The 20,644-nt window shown below is 38.3% G+C and overlaps 1 protein-coding gene and 1 pseudogene across 1 annotated transcript; both read right to left on the reverse strand.

Moving 5' to 3' along the window:
• Window positions 1-255: 255 nt before the first annotated feature.
• On the reverse strand, window positions 256-3,074 carry LOC110920985 (annotated as a pseudogene).
• LOC110924649 (cyclin-dependent kinase B1-1-like) lies at window positions 1,944-2,956 on the reverse strand. The gene is made up of 5 exons (XM_022168643.1): window positions 2,891-2,956; window positions 2,613-2,708; window positions 2,332-2,517; window positions 2,145-2,238; window positions 1,944-1,990 (listed from the first exon to the last, which is right to left on the reverse strand). The coding sequence occupies exons 1-5, from the start codon at window positions 2,954-2,956 to the stop codon at window positions 1,944-1,946; spliced, it is 489 nt and encodes a 162-aa protein (XP_022024335.1).
• Window positions 3,075-20,644: the final 17,570 nt, after the last annotated feature.

A 20,644-nucleotide genomic window follows, 5' to 3' on the forward strand; every position in this document is an offset into this window, starting at 1 on the left:
ACTTACAATTTTCTGAGTTTAAAATTCTTTTAAAAAAAACATATTTTTTAAGAGTTTTCAAATACTTAAAAAACACATATTTTTTAAGAGTCCAAATACTTGTGGAAAAAAGGCGAGCCATGACAGCATGTGCAGCCTTAAGATCAGCTAGCTTTTCAAACAAGGGTACGACTCTTAACAGGCTTTTGACTTGACACTAACGTAATGTGTTAAACAAAGTAAAAAACGTGTCACATCACAAGTGGAGACCACACGTTAAAGTCATTAACGTATTGCATGTAATGATATTATAAACATGGTGTTGCAGCCACGAAATCTAGTTAAACATGAAAATCGAAGTATAAAACAAACGTTCTTGTGCAATATGTCATGTAGAGATCCAATGGTTGCGAATTCATAAGCCAAGACACGTGTATTTCCTTCCACACAATAACCACATAGCTCAACAAGATTCTCGTGCTTCAATGTTGAGACCATCGCAACCTTAAACAGGAAAACAAACATTATAAAGAAATAAAAAATGTATAACCTCGATGGTTATTTACTTCCAAAAACATTGACTTACCTGAGTCAAAAACTCGTTATCTGATTCAGCCTTGGTAGAAACATCAAGCCTTTTGACAGCCACACTTTTACCATCATTTAAATTTGCGAAATAAACTCTTCCATATGAACCTTCACCGATCAATGCTTTTGATCCAAAGTTCTCGGTTTTTTCTTTCAGTTCATCCAGTGAAAGTCCAGGCACTTCGTACTTGCGTCCGAGCCGCCGGCACTTCAATATATCTGGATGCTTATTTAACGACATCGAAAGCTAGATTGTGTAGCAACCGGCATCATTTGCTTCAAGGTGTTTTAGACTTGGGTGCTGGGGAAGCAGCTGCAAAAACCAAATAAAATATCATTACACTATCCTCCTTGCTGAATCTAAGTGATTAACGAAGAAAAAGAATAACACAGTGGGAATAGAAAGTACCTGATAACAAGATATGAGTGAGGTGGTTAATCCAAAAGCTCCTGTAACATGAGGGGTTGATGATGCACACAAACCTTGTATGTATCGGTACCCTTGAGCTCCTTATCCAATTTCTTTACCGATTTTGAAAGCCTTCCAAGCTCTCCTATCTGAACAACACAAATCACATAATCAACCATTAGAAAAGACAATAAACGACAGTGTGTACATGTTGAACACAAGAGCCATCGATTATGTACCTCAACTAAAGTAGTGCATAATGAACAGCCCATCCAGCAGAAGAGCGATACCCAGCCAATTATTTCTGCACGCTCTTTGTTCTAACAAAACAAACATGTTCAAGATACACATACAAAGCGTTAAACCATTTTACGTACTGTAGGTGATTTAGTGAAATGCAGGTAGAAATGATGCACACACCTTGTAGATGCCTGATCTATGGAGCCAAACAATTTGGTCAAGGAACAAGAAAGTTGACAAAGCATTTTTCGACTGAAACAAAGCATTGTTGATCAGAAAATGTCAAAATGAAAAACTAAAATTGACTTACTAATCGAAGAAACAATTACCTTCCCCAGTAAAACAAGTGGAAGCGGAATTCCTGAAGCAGTTGGACTGATAAGAGCATGCAAATCATTGACAAACTGCATAAAATTTGATAATTTTTACAAAAATCAGATTCATTATATGCATAGAATTTGATTATTTTGACAAAAACGATACCTTAAAAAGACGGAAAACTTTCGTAGCCAAGCTAGTTGACTTGTCAACATTTTGGGCAGTGCCTGGCTCACCATTACTTACAAACTTTGAACCATATTGTATTGCTCTGCATATCTTGTCTTGGGCTTCAGCTTTGTTCAAATACAAAACAGCTAGAGCAAGTTCCGTTCTCGCAACATCTAGCGTACTCATTTCTTATACCTTTTTACTGTTCCTGAAGTAAAATCATCAAGAAAATAATCAATCAAACAGCAATAAATGTCCCTCCAAACTCATACAATTTCCACAAATCTTCAAGTGTAACCATAATATTTCATTAACAGTCAAAATTATATCTTCTAAGTTAATGAATTATTAAATCGGTTGATTACTCATAATAAAACACAGATCATAACCAATATAATCAATAACAAAAGCAAAGAGACATGGATTTGGAATTACATACCGAAAATACAACCGACAGACCGCATATCAACTCCAGTCGAGTAATGAGCCGGTCCCAATAGAACCTCCGGAGCCCTATACCAAAGCGTAACAATCTACAAACCAAACCAAAACACCAATCAGATTCCAAAATTTAAACTATCAACATCACTGTTAATAAGTAACAACAAAAGGAAAAAGATGATAACCTCATGAGTATAGCTTTTAAGCGGAACTGTAAACGCCCGACCCAACCCAAGATCCGCAATCTTCAAAATCCCCTTTTCCTTATCAACCAACAAGTTCTGCGGCTTTAGATCTCGGTGAAGCACACCATGGCCATGACAATGAGCCACACCTTTCAACAACTGGTACAGAAAACTCTGGATCTGTGCCTGTTTCCTCCACCAACTACAAGAACAGGAAATAGCTTCATTAGCTCACACATAATCAAGTTTCAATGAATGAGAACGAAAGAAAAGAAACATACCACAGCCAGTACCTTCAACTTCAAACGGTAGATCTGGCCACCAAACGGTAGATCTGTGTCATCGCCACCATCTTCCACCCACAACCACCAGGTAATCTGAAATATTACACAGATCCAATTCAAATAACAAAAAAAAGATATGGTAAAAAGAAAGGTACCGAGCGGTCAAACCAGTCGATCTGGTGTCGGATCTAAAGAGATTCATCACTGAGGAAGCGTAGATCTTGAAGCGACTGATAAAGAAACCATAGAATCGGCTGGAGAAACCTCGGGTTTACCTCGGGTTGAATCGACTGATCTTGAAGCGTAGATCTTGTCTCGACCACTTTTACAGACCACACCATTGGGGATCTGGTGAGATCTTGCTCATACCATAGATCTCGTGAAACCCTAAATTGAAAATCGCCAGAGAGAGAAAGGAGGAGCGGCTGTGGATGAAATGAATTTAGGGTTTAGAAAGGATGGAAAGAAACTTTATATTGGATCCATAAGAGGGAAAACGGGTCAAAGAGATCCGGTTAGGATCCATACCATCTACACCGCGTGTTAAAGGATTTTTTAACACCTTTATGCTTTAAAGGTTGTATAATGTGCTTAAAATGGTTGTATAATGGAAAATGACCATTCTTGCCCTTCCTATATGCTTATTAAAGTAGTATATATATATATATACACACACACACACTAGTCCTTTACCCGTGCGATGCGGCGGGAAACATATCACTTATGTTGGTGAGTTTAGGGCTATGTACGGGCGGTTCGGCTTTGAGCCATAACCAAAACCAAATTCGCGATGCAACGGAAAACACAACACTTGTTAGTAATTCTAAGGGTGAATTTATGTCACGGATAAAATGATAGCGTATATTAGCTAATTCCATTGAATGTTAACTAAACTTTGGTATGGAGTGGCTTCTTCGTGCAAACATGCCCTATCAATATATTCTTGCACCAGGACACTTAGCACCAATATGCTCAACTTAAGAGTTTGCAGCTTAGCACTTTTTTATTTGGAAAAACATTATTATCTGGAACATACTTAATTTATCCACATTAATAACCAACTGTTTATACTATTAACCGAACCACTTTCCTAACAGCTGACCAGTTTAGGTAGCCCATAAAAGGTCTTAAGAGTATACACCACATGTAACGGTCACAAGTGATATACTCGCACCTTAAACTTTACAAACATGTTTGTTTTATGGAACCAACGTGTCAAAAAAATTACAGCTTCTGGGATACGTTGGTCTGTCGATTCCTCTACATAGATTTTGCAAATATACCAATTAAGGGTTTTGATCTTAGCCCAGAAGTGCCTGCGAAAGGGCTACCCTGCTATTCTAGCTCTTGTTACCGATTCTCAACCGAAGGAGAAAAGGATCGAAGACCTTCCAGTTGTTCGTGAGTTTTCTGATGTGTTTCCTGAAGAGCTTCCTGGTTTACCATCACACCGTCAGGTGGAATTTCATATTGACCTTACACCAGGAGCAGCTCTGATTGCTCGTGCTCTTTATCGTCTTGCACCAGGAGAGTTGCAAGAACTGTCAAATCAACTCAAAGAACCGTTGGATAGAGGTTTTATCTGACCCAGTTCTTCGCCCTAGGGAGGCCCTGTTCTTTTTGTGAAAAAGAAAGACGGGTCCTTTCAAATGTGTATAGATTACCGTGAACTCAACAAGGTGACCGTCAAGAACCGTTATCCTTTACCATGTATGGACGATCTGTTTGACCAGTTGCAAGGGTCAAGTTTCTACTCAAAGATCGACTTAAGATCGGGCTACCATCAGGTGCGAGTCTGAGAGGAGGATGTTCCAAGAACGGCTTTTCGAACGCGGTATGGCCACTATGAGTTTTTGGTTATGCCATTTGGGCTAACTAACGCACTAGCGGTTTTCATGGATCTCATGAACCGTATCTCGACGATTTTGTTATTGTGTTCATCGACGACATCTTGATCTACTCCAAGAGTAAGGAAGACCATGAGCGACACTTACGTCTTATCTTGGAGCTCCTGAGGAAGGAGCAACTCTATGCGAAGTTCTCTAAGTGTGATTTATGGATTCGAGAAGTACACTTTCTTGGCCACATTGTTAACGAAAAGGGGATACACGTGGATCCTGCTAAGATTGATGCTATTAGAAATTGGGCGGCACCGAAGAATCCTTCGGAGGTGCGACAATTTCTTGGTCTCGCTGGGTACTATCGCCGGTTTATTAAAGATTTCTCAAGGATCGCTCAACCTCTTACCTCATTGACACAGAAGGGCGTTGTTTACTCTTGGGGAACGAAGCAAGAAGACGCTATCCAACTCTTGAAACAGAAACTCTGCAGTGCACCGATCTTGTCTTTACCTGAAGGTACCGAGGATTTTGTGGTATATTGTGATGCTTCTATTCAGGGTCTCGGTTGCGTGCTAATGCAACGCCAGAAGGTAATGGTTTACGCTTCTCGACAGCTGAAGGTTCATGAGAATAACTACACGACTCACGAATTGGAGTTAGGGGCCGTGATTTTCGCGCTAAAGATCTAGAGGCATTATCTGTATGGTACCAAATGCACAATCTATACCGATCACATGAGCCTCCAACATATTTTCGATTAGAAAGAGTTGAACATGCGGCAGCACCATTGGGTAGAACTTCTGAACAACTACGACTGTGCCATCAAATATCAACCAGGCAAAGCTAACGTCATAGGTGATGCCCTTAGTCGAAAGGAGATGAAGCCTAAGCGTGTTCGAGCTCTGCAGCTCACTATCCACTCTAACTTACCTGATCAAATTCGTTCCGCTCAGACCGAAGCATTGAAAGAAGAAAATCTTGAAGCTGAATACTTGCGGGGCATGGAAAAACGACTTGTGGAGAGATCTAACGGCATTCATTATTTTATGGAACGGGTATGGGTTCCTTTGTATGGTAATCTTAGAGAGCTTGTGATGGACGAAGCGCATAAGTCTCGGTATTCAGTTCACCCGGGTTCAGATAGAATGTATCAGGATCTCAAAGTCATGTATTGGTGGCCGAAGATGAAAGCTCACATAGAGACATATGTGAGTAAGTGTTTGACTTGTGCTAAAGTCAAGGTGGAGTACCAGAAACCCTCAGGCTTGCTTCAACAATCAGAGATACCCATGTGGAAATGGGAGCAGATTGCTATGGATTTCGTCACCGGTTTACCAAGGACTCAAGGCGGAAACGATACCATTTAGGTGATCGTTGACTGTCTCACGAAGTCAGCACATTTTCTAGCAATCAAGGAAACGGATAAGTTCTCACAACTTGTAGTTGTTTATCTTAGGGAAGTGGTTTCTAGGCACGGGGTGCCAACCTCTATTATCTCAGATTGAGATTCGTGCTTCATATCCGATTTATGGCAGTCGATGCATAAGTCATTCGGTTCACGTCTCGATATGAGTACTGCTTATCACCCACAGATGGATAGTTAAAGCGAGCGAACCATCCAAACGCTTGAAGACATGCTGCGGGCATGTGTGATTGATTTTAGAAAGGGATGGGAGAAACATTTGCCACTGATAGAGTTCTCATACAACAACAGCTACCATACCAGTATTCAGGCAGCTCTGTTCGGAGCATTGTATGGGCGAAAATGTCGCTCCCCTCTCTGTTGGGCTGAGATAGGTGACAGCCAGATCACAGGTCCGGAACTTGTACTTGAAACTTCAGAGTAGATTGTCCAGAGCAGAAACCGTATGGCGGCAGCGCGCGACCGTCAGAAAAGCCACGCTGACAAGCGTAGGAAACCTTTGGAGTTCGCCGTGGGCGATCATGTTATGTTGAAAGTCTCGCCGTGGAAGGGTGTAGTATGCTTTGGGAAGCGCGACAAGCTTAATCCGCGTTATATTGGGCCATTCAAAATTCTGGAGCGAATCGGTAAGGTGGCTTACAAGCTCGAGCTACATGCTGAGTTGGGTAATGTTCACGATGTATTCCATGTTTCCCAACTGAAGAAGTGTTTGTCTGATGAAACACTGGTGGTGCCGTTTCAAGAGCTCAAGATTGACGACAAGTTGCTGTTTGTCGAAGAACCTATCAAAATTATGGATCGGGATGTCAAGGTTCGTAAGAATAGTCGAATCTCGGTCGTGAGGGTTCGTTGGAACTCAAGACGTGGACCAGAGTTCACGTGGGAGCGTGAGGATCAAATGAAGCTCAAATATCCTCAACTCTTCCCTACTGACCAATCAAATTCTGGTGCAACTGGTGAATTTTAGGACGAAATTCCACTTCAAGTTAGGGATGATGTGGCACCTGAGGAAAACCCGCAGTAATTTTGATGTATCACTTCACCTCTCTGGATTTACTTATCAAATTTCGGGACGAATTTCCTTTCAAGTTGGGAATGATGTGACAACCCGACTATTTAAGGTTAGCACTACTTAAATTCCACAACCTTTGGCATGTGTCTTTACGTTTAATTGCCTACATATTGCGACCATACGAGGCTTATTTGGTTACACTCGTGCACCACTAAATGTTTATGTGTGTATGTTGGTTAATTATACATGAAATCGTTAAATGTTTATATGGGTCGGTTAGTTATTTTAGGAATCTGTTACTAACTAAACTGGGCCGCGAACTTATTTGAGACACACACACACCTCCTGGCCAACGGGCCCCTTTCATCTCGGCCCACACGTTAGGTCAGGCCCGAAGCCCAGTACATGTGTTATCCGTATACATGAAGGGCGGGTAGAGGTTTACGTGGTTTTTGGAAAAGTAACAAACCCTAACACTCCTTTCCTCCTCCCCTTGGATCGACAGCAGCCCCTCTCCGGCCGAAGTCTTCTTCTCTGTGGGGGCACATTATACATCGCTCGCACACTCTCTACAATCTCTCGGTTAGTTCGTGTATACCCATATTGATTACCATGAGTCACTCTCGGTTATATGTGATGATATGAATATTGATTGTGTCTATGAGCATGAATTCTATGCGACAATATGAATGATGTAAATGGTTAGGAATGCATGGTAGTGCGGTTGTGATGAATATGTTATGATAATTAATTGATTAGATTGAATGACTAGTGTACTTGATGCTAACAATTGTTAATCGATAAGTTTGGGTGCACAATGTTAATAATTCGATGGTGTCTTGGCCCAATAGATCAACTCGGATTTGGATGGGTTTATGGGGTTAATTTCTTGATAAAGGAAACTGATGATTATGAAAGAATTAGTGGCTGCCTGGTTAAATTAGGATTCATGTGATAAAACTATTGAATGATGATTTATTAGAATTATATTGAATGATCAAGATTCATAATAATCGAAGTTGTAACTGTTTGTGTATTGGGCTGCATGAAAACTATTTAGGTATTGGGCCGCCTGAAATTATTCATGTATTGGGCCGTACACCCGACTGCGGCCATACACTTCATTGGGCCTGAACTAATGGGCCGCACACTATAGGAATTACGTGTTGGACTGTTAATTGTTTATTTGAGACATGAAGTTGCAAAGTAAATTCGTGTGAGGCCCAAATACCTGCTAGATGATTACATGATGATAATCGGCTAATTACGTTGCATGATGTCACACCCCGATATTTCCACGTATCACCGGTGGGCCCGGTGGGGGAGTATCGTGACGTAGTTGATATCATCATAGTTAAACAACACAATTTAAATGCACAGCGGAAGCAAAAGATAAATATGTTACAATCCGATATAATGTAATATCAAGGTATTACAAACGGAATGTAAAGGATCCACAGGCGGATCAAAATAAAGAGAAAACTTTTTCAACAGACTTCAGGCATCTAAGCTTGCGAGACTTCTATTTGATGCTAGGAGAGACCAGCCTATTACGCGTAGTACCTGCACTTAGTCTTTTTGGGAAAATACGTCAGTTTTCACTGGTAAATACAATTTAACTGACTCATTTTGAAAATGTTTTAGAAAATTGATTTGAGTGCAAATGGCACAAAACTTTTTATAACTTGGGATAATTATTTGAATATAATACTTGTAAAAGATTTACATGTTTCTTATGCGTCCAGTAGCCCGGGTCTACACCGGGTTAAGGATCAATAGACACACCACTTGATATAATCCCGCAACGGTTTAACCCAAAACCGGCGGTTATACCTTAATATTTATTTATGCACAACGGGTGTACGCCTACACCCGCATGCTTAGGTCGTGGCCATTTCGTAAAATGACGCCGAGGATATCCGGGACATGGTCATTAACCCCCCCCCCCAAAGGCTTTAAGCAAACAAAACAATTTAAACAGGTCATTTCAATGATTTAACCTTCATACAATTAAAGATTCAATGCCCGACCAAGCGGTATTTGAATATACCGTACCCCAAGCCCGTATAGGGAAAATAAGTTAAAAGTTTTTACCTGAGCAAATTTATACAATTTATCCCATCCGTATACCAACAAGCAAGTACAGATAGCTTTTACTGGGCTCCTAAATCTGGAGCAAAAGTTTTTAATAACCTATTAGATTCCTAATGGGTCTTTAATTAAGCCTAAGCTTAGACCGGTTAGTTTTTAAAGGAGGATACGGTTCAAGACGCATGATTAAGCGAAGACCGTATTTAGAATGTGATTTAGACCCGACAAGCTTGCATACTTGTGTAATAAGGGTAAACTAAACACATTCTGGATTTTGAGATAAAAATGATAAGGTTTGTCCCGTTTCGGCTAATTTATGCAAACTAGCTAAATAAGCTGATCCGAACGCGAAAAGTGCGTAACGGGTAACCAAAAGAGTCATGAATAAGTTTCCTAAGTTAATATGCCTTAAATATGTTGTGATATCAGTAAGATACCTTCCATTATGCCCAAAACGAGTTTAAGATCAATTTATGCCCCGTAGGGGTATTTTGGTCATTTTAAAGGTTATAAAAGGGATTAAATATTATTCTGAGTTACAGGTCTGATTTAATCAGTAATTATACTTAATTTAATAAGTTATAATAGTAGGGTATTATATATATATGTGAAATTTATTAATTATAACCAAATTTTGCACCAAAGGGCATTTTGGTAATTTCACATAAGCTTTAAAGGCCAAAATCAGAATTCTTAGTTTAAAACTTTTCTTTACTATTAAAATATATAAATTTACTTAAAACATCAGTAGGTATTAAGTTTCATATGCCAAAAATAGTTTTAACTCATACGCGTAAAAGTCGGTTTTAAGCGATTTTCGGGTTTAAATAGGAAATATGAGTTTTTGATCAGTTTATAAAGTTTAAAATATCTTATTTATAATATAAAATCAGTAGCAAAAAGTTTGGTATCAAAATATTATGTAAAACTTATTTTATAGGCCAAAAGGGCAAAACCGATAATTACCGAATTTAAGCTAGAACCCTATGTTATGCTCAGCCTAAAAATAAATAAAAATCTCTAAAAATCCCAAAATATTATTTTATATCAGTAGGTAAAAAGTTTGGTTTCAAAAATTGGGTTTAGATAAGATATATGCTAATTATGTCGTTTAATTAACAAAAAGTTTTCCATTTACGTTATTGAGCATAACTTCTAATCTAGACCTCAAACTGATGTCAAATTTTAGGGACAAGTTTATAAATCAATAATAAAGATTATTGTCCTCTCACATTTTCAAAATTCATGTTTTAGGGTCTAAAGGGCATAACGGTCAACATTTAGGCATTTAACGGAAACATGCATGAACTAGGATTTATATGGAACCAAGTTGTATAACCTCGGAGGGTTATACTAACCTATAATATGGTCCTAATGGAATCCTAAGGCATATCTAAACTAAGCTAAATCGGGTTAGAACTGAAAGTCAAAAAGTCAACTTTCGCGACTTTCGGTTCCGAACCGAGCCTATACTTAGAATTGTCGGATTGAACATGCTTAGACATGTTCAACTAATATTTACCAAGTTATTAAAGTGAGAAAACTGATTTTATGATTTTTATATTAATAGTTATGTATTTTATTTAAAACTAACCCGTTTGACTTTTATTTGACCCGACAATTAAACTAAGTAAACGTGGTAATTAGGAGGCGCCCTTTTGAGGGTTAATCACCTACCTAATTACGGTCACGTAGCCACGTTCGTTGCGAACCATGGCTCAACCGTTTAAAAGTCAAAGCGTTTATCGAAAACGCTTGACTTTTTGGTTTAAAACACTAAATAATTAAACTAAGCACGAAGGACACTTACAAAGGGTCCAAGCAAGGAAGGAATTGATCTTGGATGTTCAGGTATGAAGCACAACGGCCCCAACTTAGAACAATTTAGATCAAGGCGTGAATGAGAGCAAAATCAAGTGGGGTATTTATAGGTTTTTTAGAACCGTTAGGATCGTTTCTCGTAAACCATGATTAAATCTAAGTCGTACAAGTGCACCCCCTGATTTAGAATACTATGGGCACCCTTAAACAAGCCCATAGACTTGTTAAAACCACTTGCAAACCCTGGAACCAGCTAGAACAAGCTGTAAACAACATTTTTGCTGGTCTGGCAGGTTCACGCGCCCCGCGTAAGATCCTAAGAGGTCTTACGCACCCTGCCTGAAGGTCTGATCAGCAAACCAAGTTTCAGAAATGGCAGATTTGGTCCATGTTAGCTTTTAAGGTCACGTTTGACACGTTTAAGGCCCGTTAAGCTATATTAAAGTCTCTACAATGAAGCCTAAACATGAGGAATATGAAACATGCTCAAAGATATGCCGGATGTCGGTTCGTTTGGTCGTACGGTCACGTTGTTTGTCTAATTACGACGAAACACGAACAGACGCAAAAAAGGATCCAATTTACGCGACGAATGGGATTTTATCAATCCAAACACTAAAATAAAATATTTTAGTGCTTACATAAATTTTTGGGTGTCCGGGGATATTCAGAATGCGAGATATGCGCGAAAGTGCAAACTTGTGCACTTTTTGACACTTTTAGTCCCTGCATGACATAAAAGTTTATTTTTGCGCACCAAACACCTCCAAGCCTATATCTAAGCTATATAAATAATAAATAGTGTATGTTTAACTCATGACCATATTCCAGAAGGTCCGATATCCTACGAATTGACATACTTTTGCAGTTTGACACAATTAGTCCCTTAATGGCGCAAAGTAGCGCGAAATGCCGTTTAATGATATCCAAGCCTTCAATGGCTCATATTGATCATTCCCAAGCATATACTTAAATATTACTATGCTCTCGTTCGCTTAGATGATCACCGAAAGGCGTAGATTCAAAAGTTGACGCTTTAGGTCCCTCTATTGCGCAAACTTGCGCATCTCATCATTTAATAGCATTGAAGCCTCATCTATTCCATATTAGACATTCTTGAATGTATTATTAAACATTACGATGCTTCGGGTTTGCTAAAAGGTCATTCAGAGGTATAATTAAACACATTGACACTTTTAGCCCCTCTAACTTGCAAAGCCACGCGTAACTTTACTTATAGGCATAAAAACCTTAGACGGCCATTATTTGGCATTCCCGAGAGTATAATTAAATATTATGAAGCTCCCGGTTTGTTAAAAGGTCACTCAGAGGTACGGATTAACATGTTGATGCTTTTAACCCTTTATTGCGCAAACTTTCAATTAATTACGCAAACGGCTATACTTAATCATCAGGTGGCACATTTGCGAATATAAACATCGTAAGAAACTTATTGTAGGTATGTTAACACTTCCAGTCCTTTCATAATCAAAGATTTTGATTTTTCGAAAAATTAGTCCCTTAAATTTCAATGTTTGACTTTATTAGGTTTTATTACACGTGTCAATACATCATTGGACGTTATTTTACGAGGTGTTACATCCTCACCCCCTTAAAATAAATATCGACATCGAGATTTCCTAAAATGCTGGAAGTTCTTTTTGTCGCATAATGGACTTAATTTCTATAGCATATGTGGAGCTTCTCCAAGCTCCCAAGTTGTTGGTGCATCCGTCTGTCGTCTACGTCTTGTATCGAGTCTTGCATAGAATAGGCTAGTTCAGGGCACGGAATCCAAGAATATGTATTTGAAAGTGATTCCACTCCAAATGACATATTGTCATTTGGAGCGAAACCTTATTAAAACTTATTCCGCCTGAAATTGTCTAGGTCATGATTTTGCTCGTAATCATCATTGATGATTCAGCTCGTATTGTCTGAGTCACGTTGGAGCGAAATCAGAACGTGTATATATATGAGTGTCATTATGAGCGAAATCACATAGTTGCATAGGTGATTGTCATTCCGGTTGCCACGAAGTGCTGCCGAAGTGTTGAGTAGATTGTAAACGTCATTCAAATCAATAGAATCAACAGTTGAAAGTGAATATTCGCTGAATTGAACCTGTTTTGTCTGTTTCCGCCGTTCAAATCAGGAAAAGTTCTTCTGATAGACTCAATTGGGTCCGAATCCGATCCTACAAGTGGTATCAGAGCTAAGGCGGAAGAGCTCTTGCCAATTCAGCCGAAATTCCTGTTTTTCTACACCTTCTAAACTGTCTTTTACAAATTGACCAAGGAAAAATTGTCGAATTGATCTGATTTTTGCACAATGTGCTCGGAATTATAAGATAACAAAGCCGTGAAAGTTTCAGCAGCTAATTCGAAGTAAAAATTGACAAAATTGTGATTTCGCTTGAAACGAGTTCGAGAAATGATGACGTCACAGTGATTTCGCTCGAAATTGTGATTTGATTTCGCTCAGAATTTTGATTCCGCTCCAGGATAGTGATTGATTCCACTCCTGATCACTTGTGATTCTGCTCCTGATCAATTGTGATTTCGTTCCTGATTGCCTGGTGATTCCGCTTCTGGTTATCTGGTGATTCCGCTTCTGGTTATCTAGTGGTTTCGCTCCTGATTGCCTGGTGATTCCTCTTCTGGTTATCTGGTGATTCCGCTCCAAACAGTGATCCGACTTAAATTGCTGATTTCGCTCAAAAGGACTGTTGTGAAAATTTTTGAAATCTGAAAATGGACGAAGAATTCTATAACGCATTTGCTATTCCGGTTACCCCAATTAGTTTGGTGCAGAACACAATGTTGGAAAACGAAACGGGTACTATGCAGAAACCGCCCAAACTCATGAACATTGAAGAATATAAGGGTTGGGAAGGTCGTTTTAAAAACTGGGTATAACTAATTACCTAGACGCTTGGGAGTGTGTTGAGACAAAGTATGTGAGACCGTTAAATGACGATGAAGAGGAAGCTGCGATCAAGGATATGAGTGCAGATGACAAAAGGAAATACAAAAATGAGAAAATGATGTTAAGTCTGCTACAACAAGCTGTAAAAGAGGATATTATGGTATTATTGCAGCATAACGGAAGTTCTTATTCTATCTAGAAAGCTCTTAGATCAAAGTTTGTTGGTAGCCAGGAAATGATCAAAAACAAGAAGTCACTTTTAAAGTAAGAGTTTGATTTATTTAGAGGTTTGAAGAATGAGAGCACAAAGCAGATTATCGAAAGATACTGCAATCTGTTGGTGAATATGAGGAGAGTCGGTATCAGCAAAGACAATGAAGAACTAATAGAGAAGCTTGCAGATGCATTACCTCATGAGACTTGGGGAACATATTTGATGATGCTCAGGAACAAAAAGGGATTTAGTACGTTAACTTTGAGCAAATTTATTGAGAAATTGGAGGCTCAAGAGATGGAGCAAAGAAAGATTGTTCGAATGAAAGATTTCGATGGTGAACAAGATATCGGGTTGTACTACAAAGCAGGGTTGAATGAGAAAACAACCAACTTATCTCCAAAAGTTGAAACTGCTTTCAATGCTAAAGGTTCATCAGGAAGCTCTTCTAAAGGATCAAGCAGCAGTACAAGTTTCTCATCATTTCCATCATTCGATCCAAACATTTCTGCAACAAAGAATGGAAGAAAACTTCAGTGCAACATAGTATTAAATCTTGAGAATGATCAAGATTATTCTGAGGAAGTTGCTAAAAATCACATGCCTTTGTTAGGAATGGTTTTGGAATCTTACAGTAGTTTTGTTGCAGGTCGTATTGGGAATCCAATGCTAACAAAGGAGGATTACAACCAGATAGATGCTGAAGAGATGGAGCTGATGGACATAAAATGGTGTTTGGCCAGTGTGTTAAGAAGAGCTGAGAAATTCAAGCAGATGATGGGGAGAGATGAACTTCGTGAGGCTAATGTTTCTACTTTGGGTTTTGATAAATCTAAAGTCACTTGTTTTCGTTGCAGGGAGAAAGGTCACTTCAAGAGGGAGTGTACCAACCGCGAAGCAAGTGGAGCTCAGAATCCTTTCAACAACAACAATGATTACTACCGAAAAGCCATCTACCATCAACTTGCTCAACAATCATCTCAACAACATCAACATCAAGCTCAAACTGCACATGGAAGAAATGTGATTGAAGACTCTGGAAAGAGAGCTTGTGCGGTTAATCAAGATTCTTTAAAAAAAAAACTGATGGTAGTGCCTTGATAATAGATCAAGATGATGAGAGAATGCCTGAAGGGCTTAGCTAGGAAAATTTCACATGGGATGATTATGTTCCTGATCACGCTACAGCTCACACAGCTTTTGTGGCAAGAATTGAAGAAGATAGTGATGATGATGGAACTGAGTATTATGCTAAACAAATGAGAGATCATTTGAAGATGTTGGCAGAAAGTGATAGCGAGGATGAAAAAGTAAAGCAGAAAAAGAAAAAGATATAGACACCGGTCAGCAGTGATGATGAAGATGTATCGGTAGTGAGAAGAAAAGTAAAAGAATTTCCAAAGTTCATAGTTGATGAAAAAGTTGATGCTAGAGAAATGAAAGTGAACTGTGAAACTTGTGTGATTATGAAAAAGAAAAACAGTGAAATGCTTAACAACTTGAACAGATTGAAAGAGTATATGATGTATTGAACAAAGCAATGAACATGTATAATGACACAAGCGAAGAGCAAGCAACAACGATGAAGACACTTCAAGGAGCGTTCATGGTCAAGCAAAAAGTTGTGAACAATTATATCGAGAAGTGTGATGCTCTTGAACAGAAACTGGAACTTCAAAGGATTGAAACTGAAAGAGTAAATCGTTTGTTGAAAAGTTACTCATGTTCGTCTTATGTCATTGACGGGATTTATCCGACGGCTGAAAGCTTAAAGGCATTCGAGGACAATGAAGTAACTGAAGAAAAGAAAGTTTCAGAAGAAAAGAATGATGAAAAAGTTTCTGAAGGAAAGATTCCAGAGAAGGCTCCTGAGAAGAAAGTTGAAAAGAAGAGTGACATAAAGAAAAAGACTGATAAGAAGAATTCTGGTAAGAAACAAGGTGTCAAAAAGGATATTTGGCTAGAAATCCAAATGATGAAAGAGTCAAAAAGGCAACAAATTTGCAGTGGGAGTCGGAATCATCAGTCAATTTGCTAGAAAACATTGATGTCGTTTATACATCGTCTGACACTGATCAACAGTCTCAATTGATGAAGAAAGTTGTGGATCATGTGTTAGATAATGATGAGACAGAGGAGTCAAAGTCGGAGTCTAGTTCAGAGTCAAAGTCTGAGACCAGCATTCCGAGTCAAACAGAAAAACAGGGCAAAATAGTTTCTGACAAAGAATTCCTGTTATCAAAATCTAATTTGGATGATGAACCGTTCAAAGTTGCTTACACTTTGAATAATTCTGACAAATTATATTCTGATGAGGAATTTCCAATAAGAGGTGTCAAAACTGAATTGATTAAAAAGGTTTTCAAACTTACAGAAATTAATATTTCTGAAATAAAAGATTTAAATCTCAATGGTAAACCTAAACCTTACATCTCAAGAGTTCAACAAAGGTTGAACAAGAAAAAAGGTTATAGTTATGGTTCAGGTTTTCAAAAGAAACCAAAACATAACTGTAATTTCAAAAAGAAAGGATTGGGTTTTATTCCAACAGAAAAATGAAAAATATGTTCGAGATTTTAAATCAAAGATGACATTTGTTTTAGGAACTAGCTCAGAGGAAGAAGAAAAGAAAGAATTCTGGAGGCAGTCAAACAGTGAGTTCCTTGCAAAGAAGCAAGATGAAATGAAGAAGATGACTGTGCAGAAGAAGGATACGACAACTTGTTTCCAATGCAACAAAGTTGGACATATTGCCAGGGAGTGTTTAAAGGCAATACAATCAAAATAGGGAGTATATCGTAAACTAAAAGAAAAAGTTGTTGAGTTTGAACCACCAATTGACAGAACTAAATTGTTTAAAAATTCAAAATTTGAAATTGGTGAATGTTCAAACAGTTTTTATAAGAAGAAAGCTAAATCTGACAACCAGAAATGGGTTGTTAAAAGGAGTGTTGATAGCACTAGCGATGATTCTGATAGGTCAAAATCAGAGGAGCTATCTTCTGGCGATGAAACTGACTCCATAAAGTCAATTGAGCCACATGTTGTTTCAAAATGTGAAGCTATGTTGAAAACTGAGAAGTCAGTGCCGATTGTGGATGATGAGAATTTTCCATCACTTCGGGATGAAAATTATAAAAAGAAAATTGGTAAGGTTAAAATTTCTAACCAATTTTATAATGATAATCAGGTTTTTGATGTGGAGAAGGCCTTTAACCCCAAGGTAAAGCATATCTTTGGTAAGATGGTTGACCAAAAAGTCAAAGGGGTTAAAGAATTCTACAAGAAGAAAAAAGGAGGTAAGAAACCGAGTGTTGATGACTTGGTGACACCCAAGGCTGGTGAGGCTTGGGTGGATATTTTCTTTGATTAGAAAAACCTGACTTGTCGGAGCTCCCAGGTTGGTAAGCGAGGAGCAGGTATCGGCATCTTTCTTGAGGAATTTACTACGGTAGTGTCAATCATACAAACGGTAAAGAGGTTTGTTTGTGCTTGTTTTACAAGTGGTAGGAGATTTGATTGTGCATACTTGAATATGGTAAATCAAGGACATTAATTTGTACTTGCATTTTCCTACAAGTGGTTGAAAGACAAGATGATGAGCCACATCTCCGAACTTACTAATGGTATCCCTACAAGTGATAAAATCAACTAAACTTATTTTCTGGAAAAACCATTTTGATTAAAACAAACTTAAGTGTTTTGAAATCTAAATGGGAAAATAGTTTGTTGATAGGGGGAGTTCTGGTTGTTTATGCCAAGTGAATGGCGAATTGATGCGATTTGATATCGGTTGTCATGTTTCTGTACAGTTTGTTTTCAATTTTTCTTTAATGTGTTTGCATTTTAGGGGGAGTAGATTTTCAGAAAATCCAAAAACATTAGAAAATTGAAAAAGCCAAAAACATGCTAAAATGAAAAATGAGTTTTGTTGTGAAAAAGAGGAAATGATAGTACATCAGTGGACTGTCACAACACGCTAAAGAAATGGAAAGTAAAAAATGTGATAAATAATCTCACTAATGATATGCCAGTAGGTTTTTGCACATTTAGTAGATTGTGACGAGATATAAACCTAAATTTAAAACTTGCTTATCTCGTGGGGAACAACTTTTTAGATATATGGGTAACCCCCGAAATCTTGTTTAAAGGTCCCTTATTCTGAGATACTAGGTCTTTATGCTCAGTGATATCTGGGGTATTATTCCTGTTAGTGCATTTATGTCTATCGCCTCCGTCAATCCAGTCCGTAGCTGAAAACTGTTTAATTCTAGGCTTTATGTTGTAATTAGTAGAGAAAAGGCAAGGTGGCATTATTGTAAATAAGAGAGAATCTCTTATAAGCCTTGGCCTATAAATAGGAGTCTTAGGGTTTAGATTTTTGACTTTTGGCCATTTGAGAACTTGGAGCTTGGTGCTTAGAGAGAGAAACTAGAGAGAGAGTTCTCAATCGTGATTCCCAGAGCTTGTATCTGTCAAACTGATCAATAAGAATCACATTAAATTGTACATCTCGTGTGTTCGGTCATGCACGTTCACGGATTCCGCACGTCGAACGTGTCGTTACGTAATCGTTTCAGAGTCAAAACCGGACTAACAAGTGGTATCAGAGCAGGTGCTCGGTTGCGAAGATAAAACGCACAGATTCGTACAAGATTTGATCAGATTTAGAGCCAAAAACATCCAGATTTGTCAAATTTCTCTTATTTTTCTTGTTCTTCACGTTTTTCTATGAATTTTGCAAATTTGACAGGGTTTTTACGGTCCAAATTAGCTGATTTTTTGATATGTTGTGCGAAATTAGCTGATCTACAATCCTACAAATTTTCAGGTCAAAATTCCAAGCCGTTTGAGAGAAATCTGCGTTTTTGTGTTCGACATTGCTGAAACTGTTCGTCACCAGTTCATCAGATCTGTTCGATCGAACTACCTACTCGATCGGCTAGCAATTTCTGTTCGATCGAACTACCCACTCAATCGGCTTGGCTAACCGATTCATTGCACTGCCATTCATTTAAAGATTTGACTTTGTTGACCCTGACCGATCGGACAACCTGTCCGTTTCTCTGCATCACTGACATTCACTTACGTCATTGACCTGTTGACCTAGCCGATCGGCTAGCACCCTAGCCGAACGGCCAGCATCCCTGTCCGATCAACCGTCATATCCATCCAATCGGTTAACAATACTTATCATTTATGTCAACGTGCTCAGTTTTTGTCAGTCAATAATCTGTTGTGCATGTGAATCTTTTCTTTCCACAAAATCAAAAGGTCCAATTAAAAGTTTTTGTGTGTAAAGGTTGTTGAAAATTTTAATAAATTCCATGTGATATCTGTGACTTTGATGGTGCATTGTTAAATTCACGAAAACCTTTACATGTAATATCAAGATTATTGTTCATTGGCTCATCAGTTTATGTGATATATTCGGTCAAATAGGAGGCCATCTTGATTCAACACCACGTGAAAATCATTGTAGTGGCCCTATAGAAATGAGTTTTGAATAAATTGTGTCGGCCACTTTAATAGTATTCTGATCAAAAGATTAAAGGTCCTATAGGATACAAACAAGTCATAAGAGTGCCGGCCATATAATATTTTGATTAATGTCAATTGTCAGCAACCCATGATGTGATTCATCTACACGGCCCAATCATATTGAAGATAAATAAGGCCAAATCAGATTTCATGCATTGTCAATTAAAGGCTGAATAGGAGAATTTTGTTATCTGAATTTGTCGGCTCATTAAATAAAAAGTCATAAGTAATTGTTCACTATAGTGAATCGGTCCAATCACAATTGAATGATAAAAATATGTCGGCTACTTTTGATATTTGGTCAAGTTAAAATCACTTCTTGATATAACCGGCCCAATCACATTTTATTTCAGTTCACTGTTGTCATCTTAGTGTATTGAGAAGGTAAATTGTTTGTGATCATTAAATAATTGTGTGTGATAATACAATTGGCCAACCGATCGGTCAAGATTTGTCTTTTAGTGCTTTTGGTAGAAGTGTAAGCCGATCGAACAGCTTGTCGTTTTGTGAATCTACTCAATACCCTAAGGTAGCGTTCGTTTCATGGAATGGAATGGAATGGAATTAGGAAGTTTTTCTTTGTAAAATTGATCTTGGTTGGGGGAGGGAGGAATTTGAAATCCCATGAATTTCTTTAATCAATGAAATTTGTGACTATTTCAACATTCCTTAGAAATCCTTCACTCTAATGAAGGAATGGAATGGAATGTTGAAATAGTCACAAATTTCATTGATTAAAGAAATTCATGGGATTTCAAATTCCTCTCTCCCCCAACCGAGATCAATTTTACAAAGAAAAACTTCCTAATTCCATTCCATTCCATTCCATGAAACGAACGCTACCTAACTGTTCGGCTAGCCTAACGGATTGAACAATTTTGAATTGACAACCGATTCAAGTTAATTGTTGTGAAGTGTTTTCATACGGCTAGCCTAACCGATCGGCTATCCCAACCGATCGAACAAAAAGTTGACTTTTGTTGACTCACCTGATCGAAGCGTCAGCTGATCGAATAACGTTCCCGACCGATCGGACAACTCACTCTATTCTAGACAAAACACCAACCGATCGAATAGTATCCCGTCCGTTCAACCAGCATACTGTCCGATCGATCAACCTCCCGTCCAATTTAGTTGATTGATATTTTTAAACTGATT

Source organism: Helianthus annuus, chromosome 17, assembly GCF_002127325.2.
Source record: "Helianthus annuus cultivar XRQ/B chromosome 17, HanXRQr2.0-SUNRISE, whole genome shotgun sequence".
Classification (NCBI taxonomy): Eukaryota; Viridiplantae; Streptophyta; class Magnoliopsida; order Asterales; family Asteraceae; genus Helianthus; species Helianthus annuus.

Coding starts and splice junctions, on each gene's coding strand:
- LOC110924649 (XM_022168643.1), bottom strand. CDS start 2,956: ATGGTGTGGTCTGTAAAAGTGGTCGAGACAAGATCTACGCTTCAAGAT. Junction 2,518..2,612: donor AGTTGAAGGTACTGGCTGTG/GTATGTTTCTTT, acceptor TGGAGGAAACAG/GCACAGATCCAGAGTTTTCT. Junction 1,991..2,144: donor GTCTGTCGGTTGTATTTTCG/GTATGTAATTCC, acceptor TTACACTTGAAG/ATTTGTGGAAATTGTATGAG.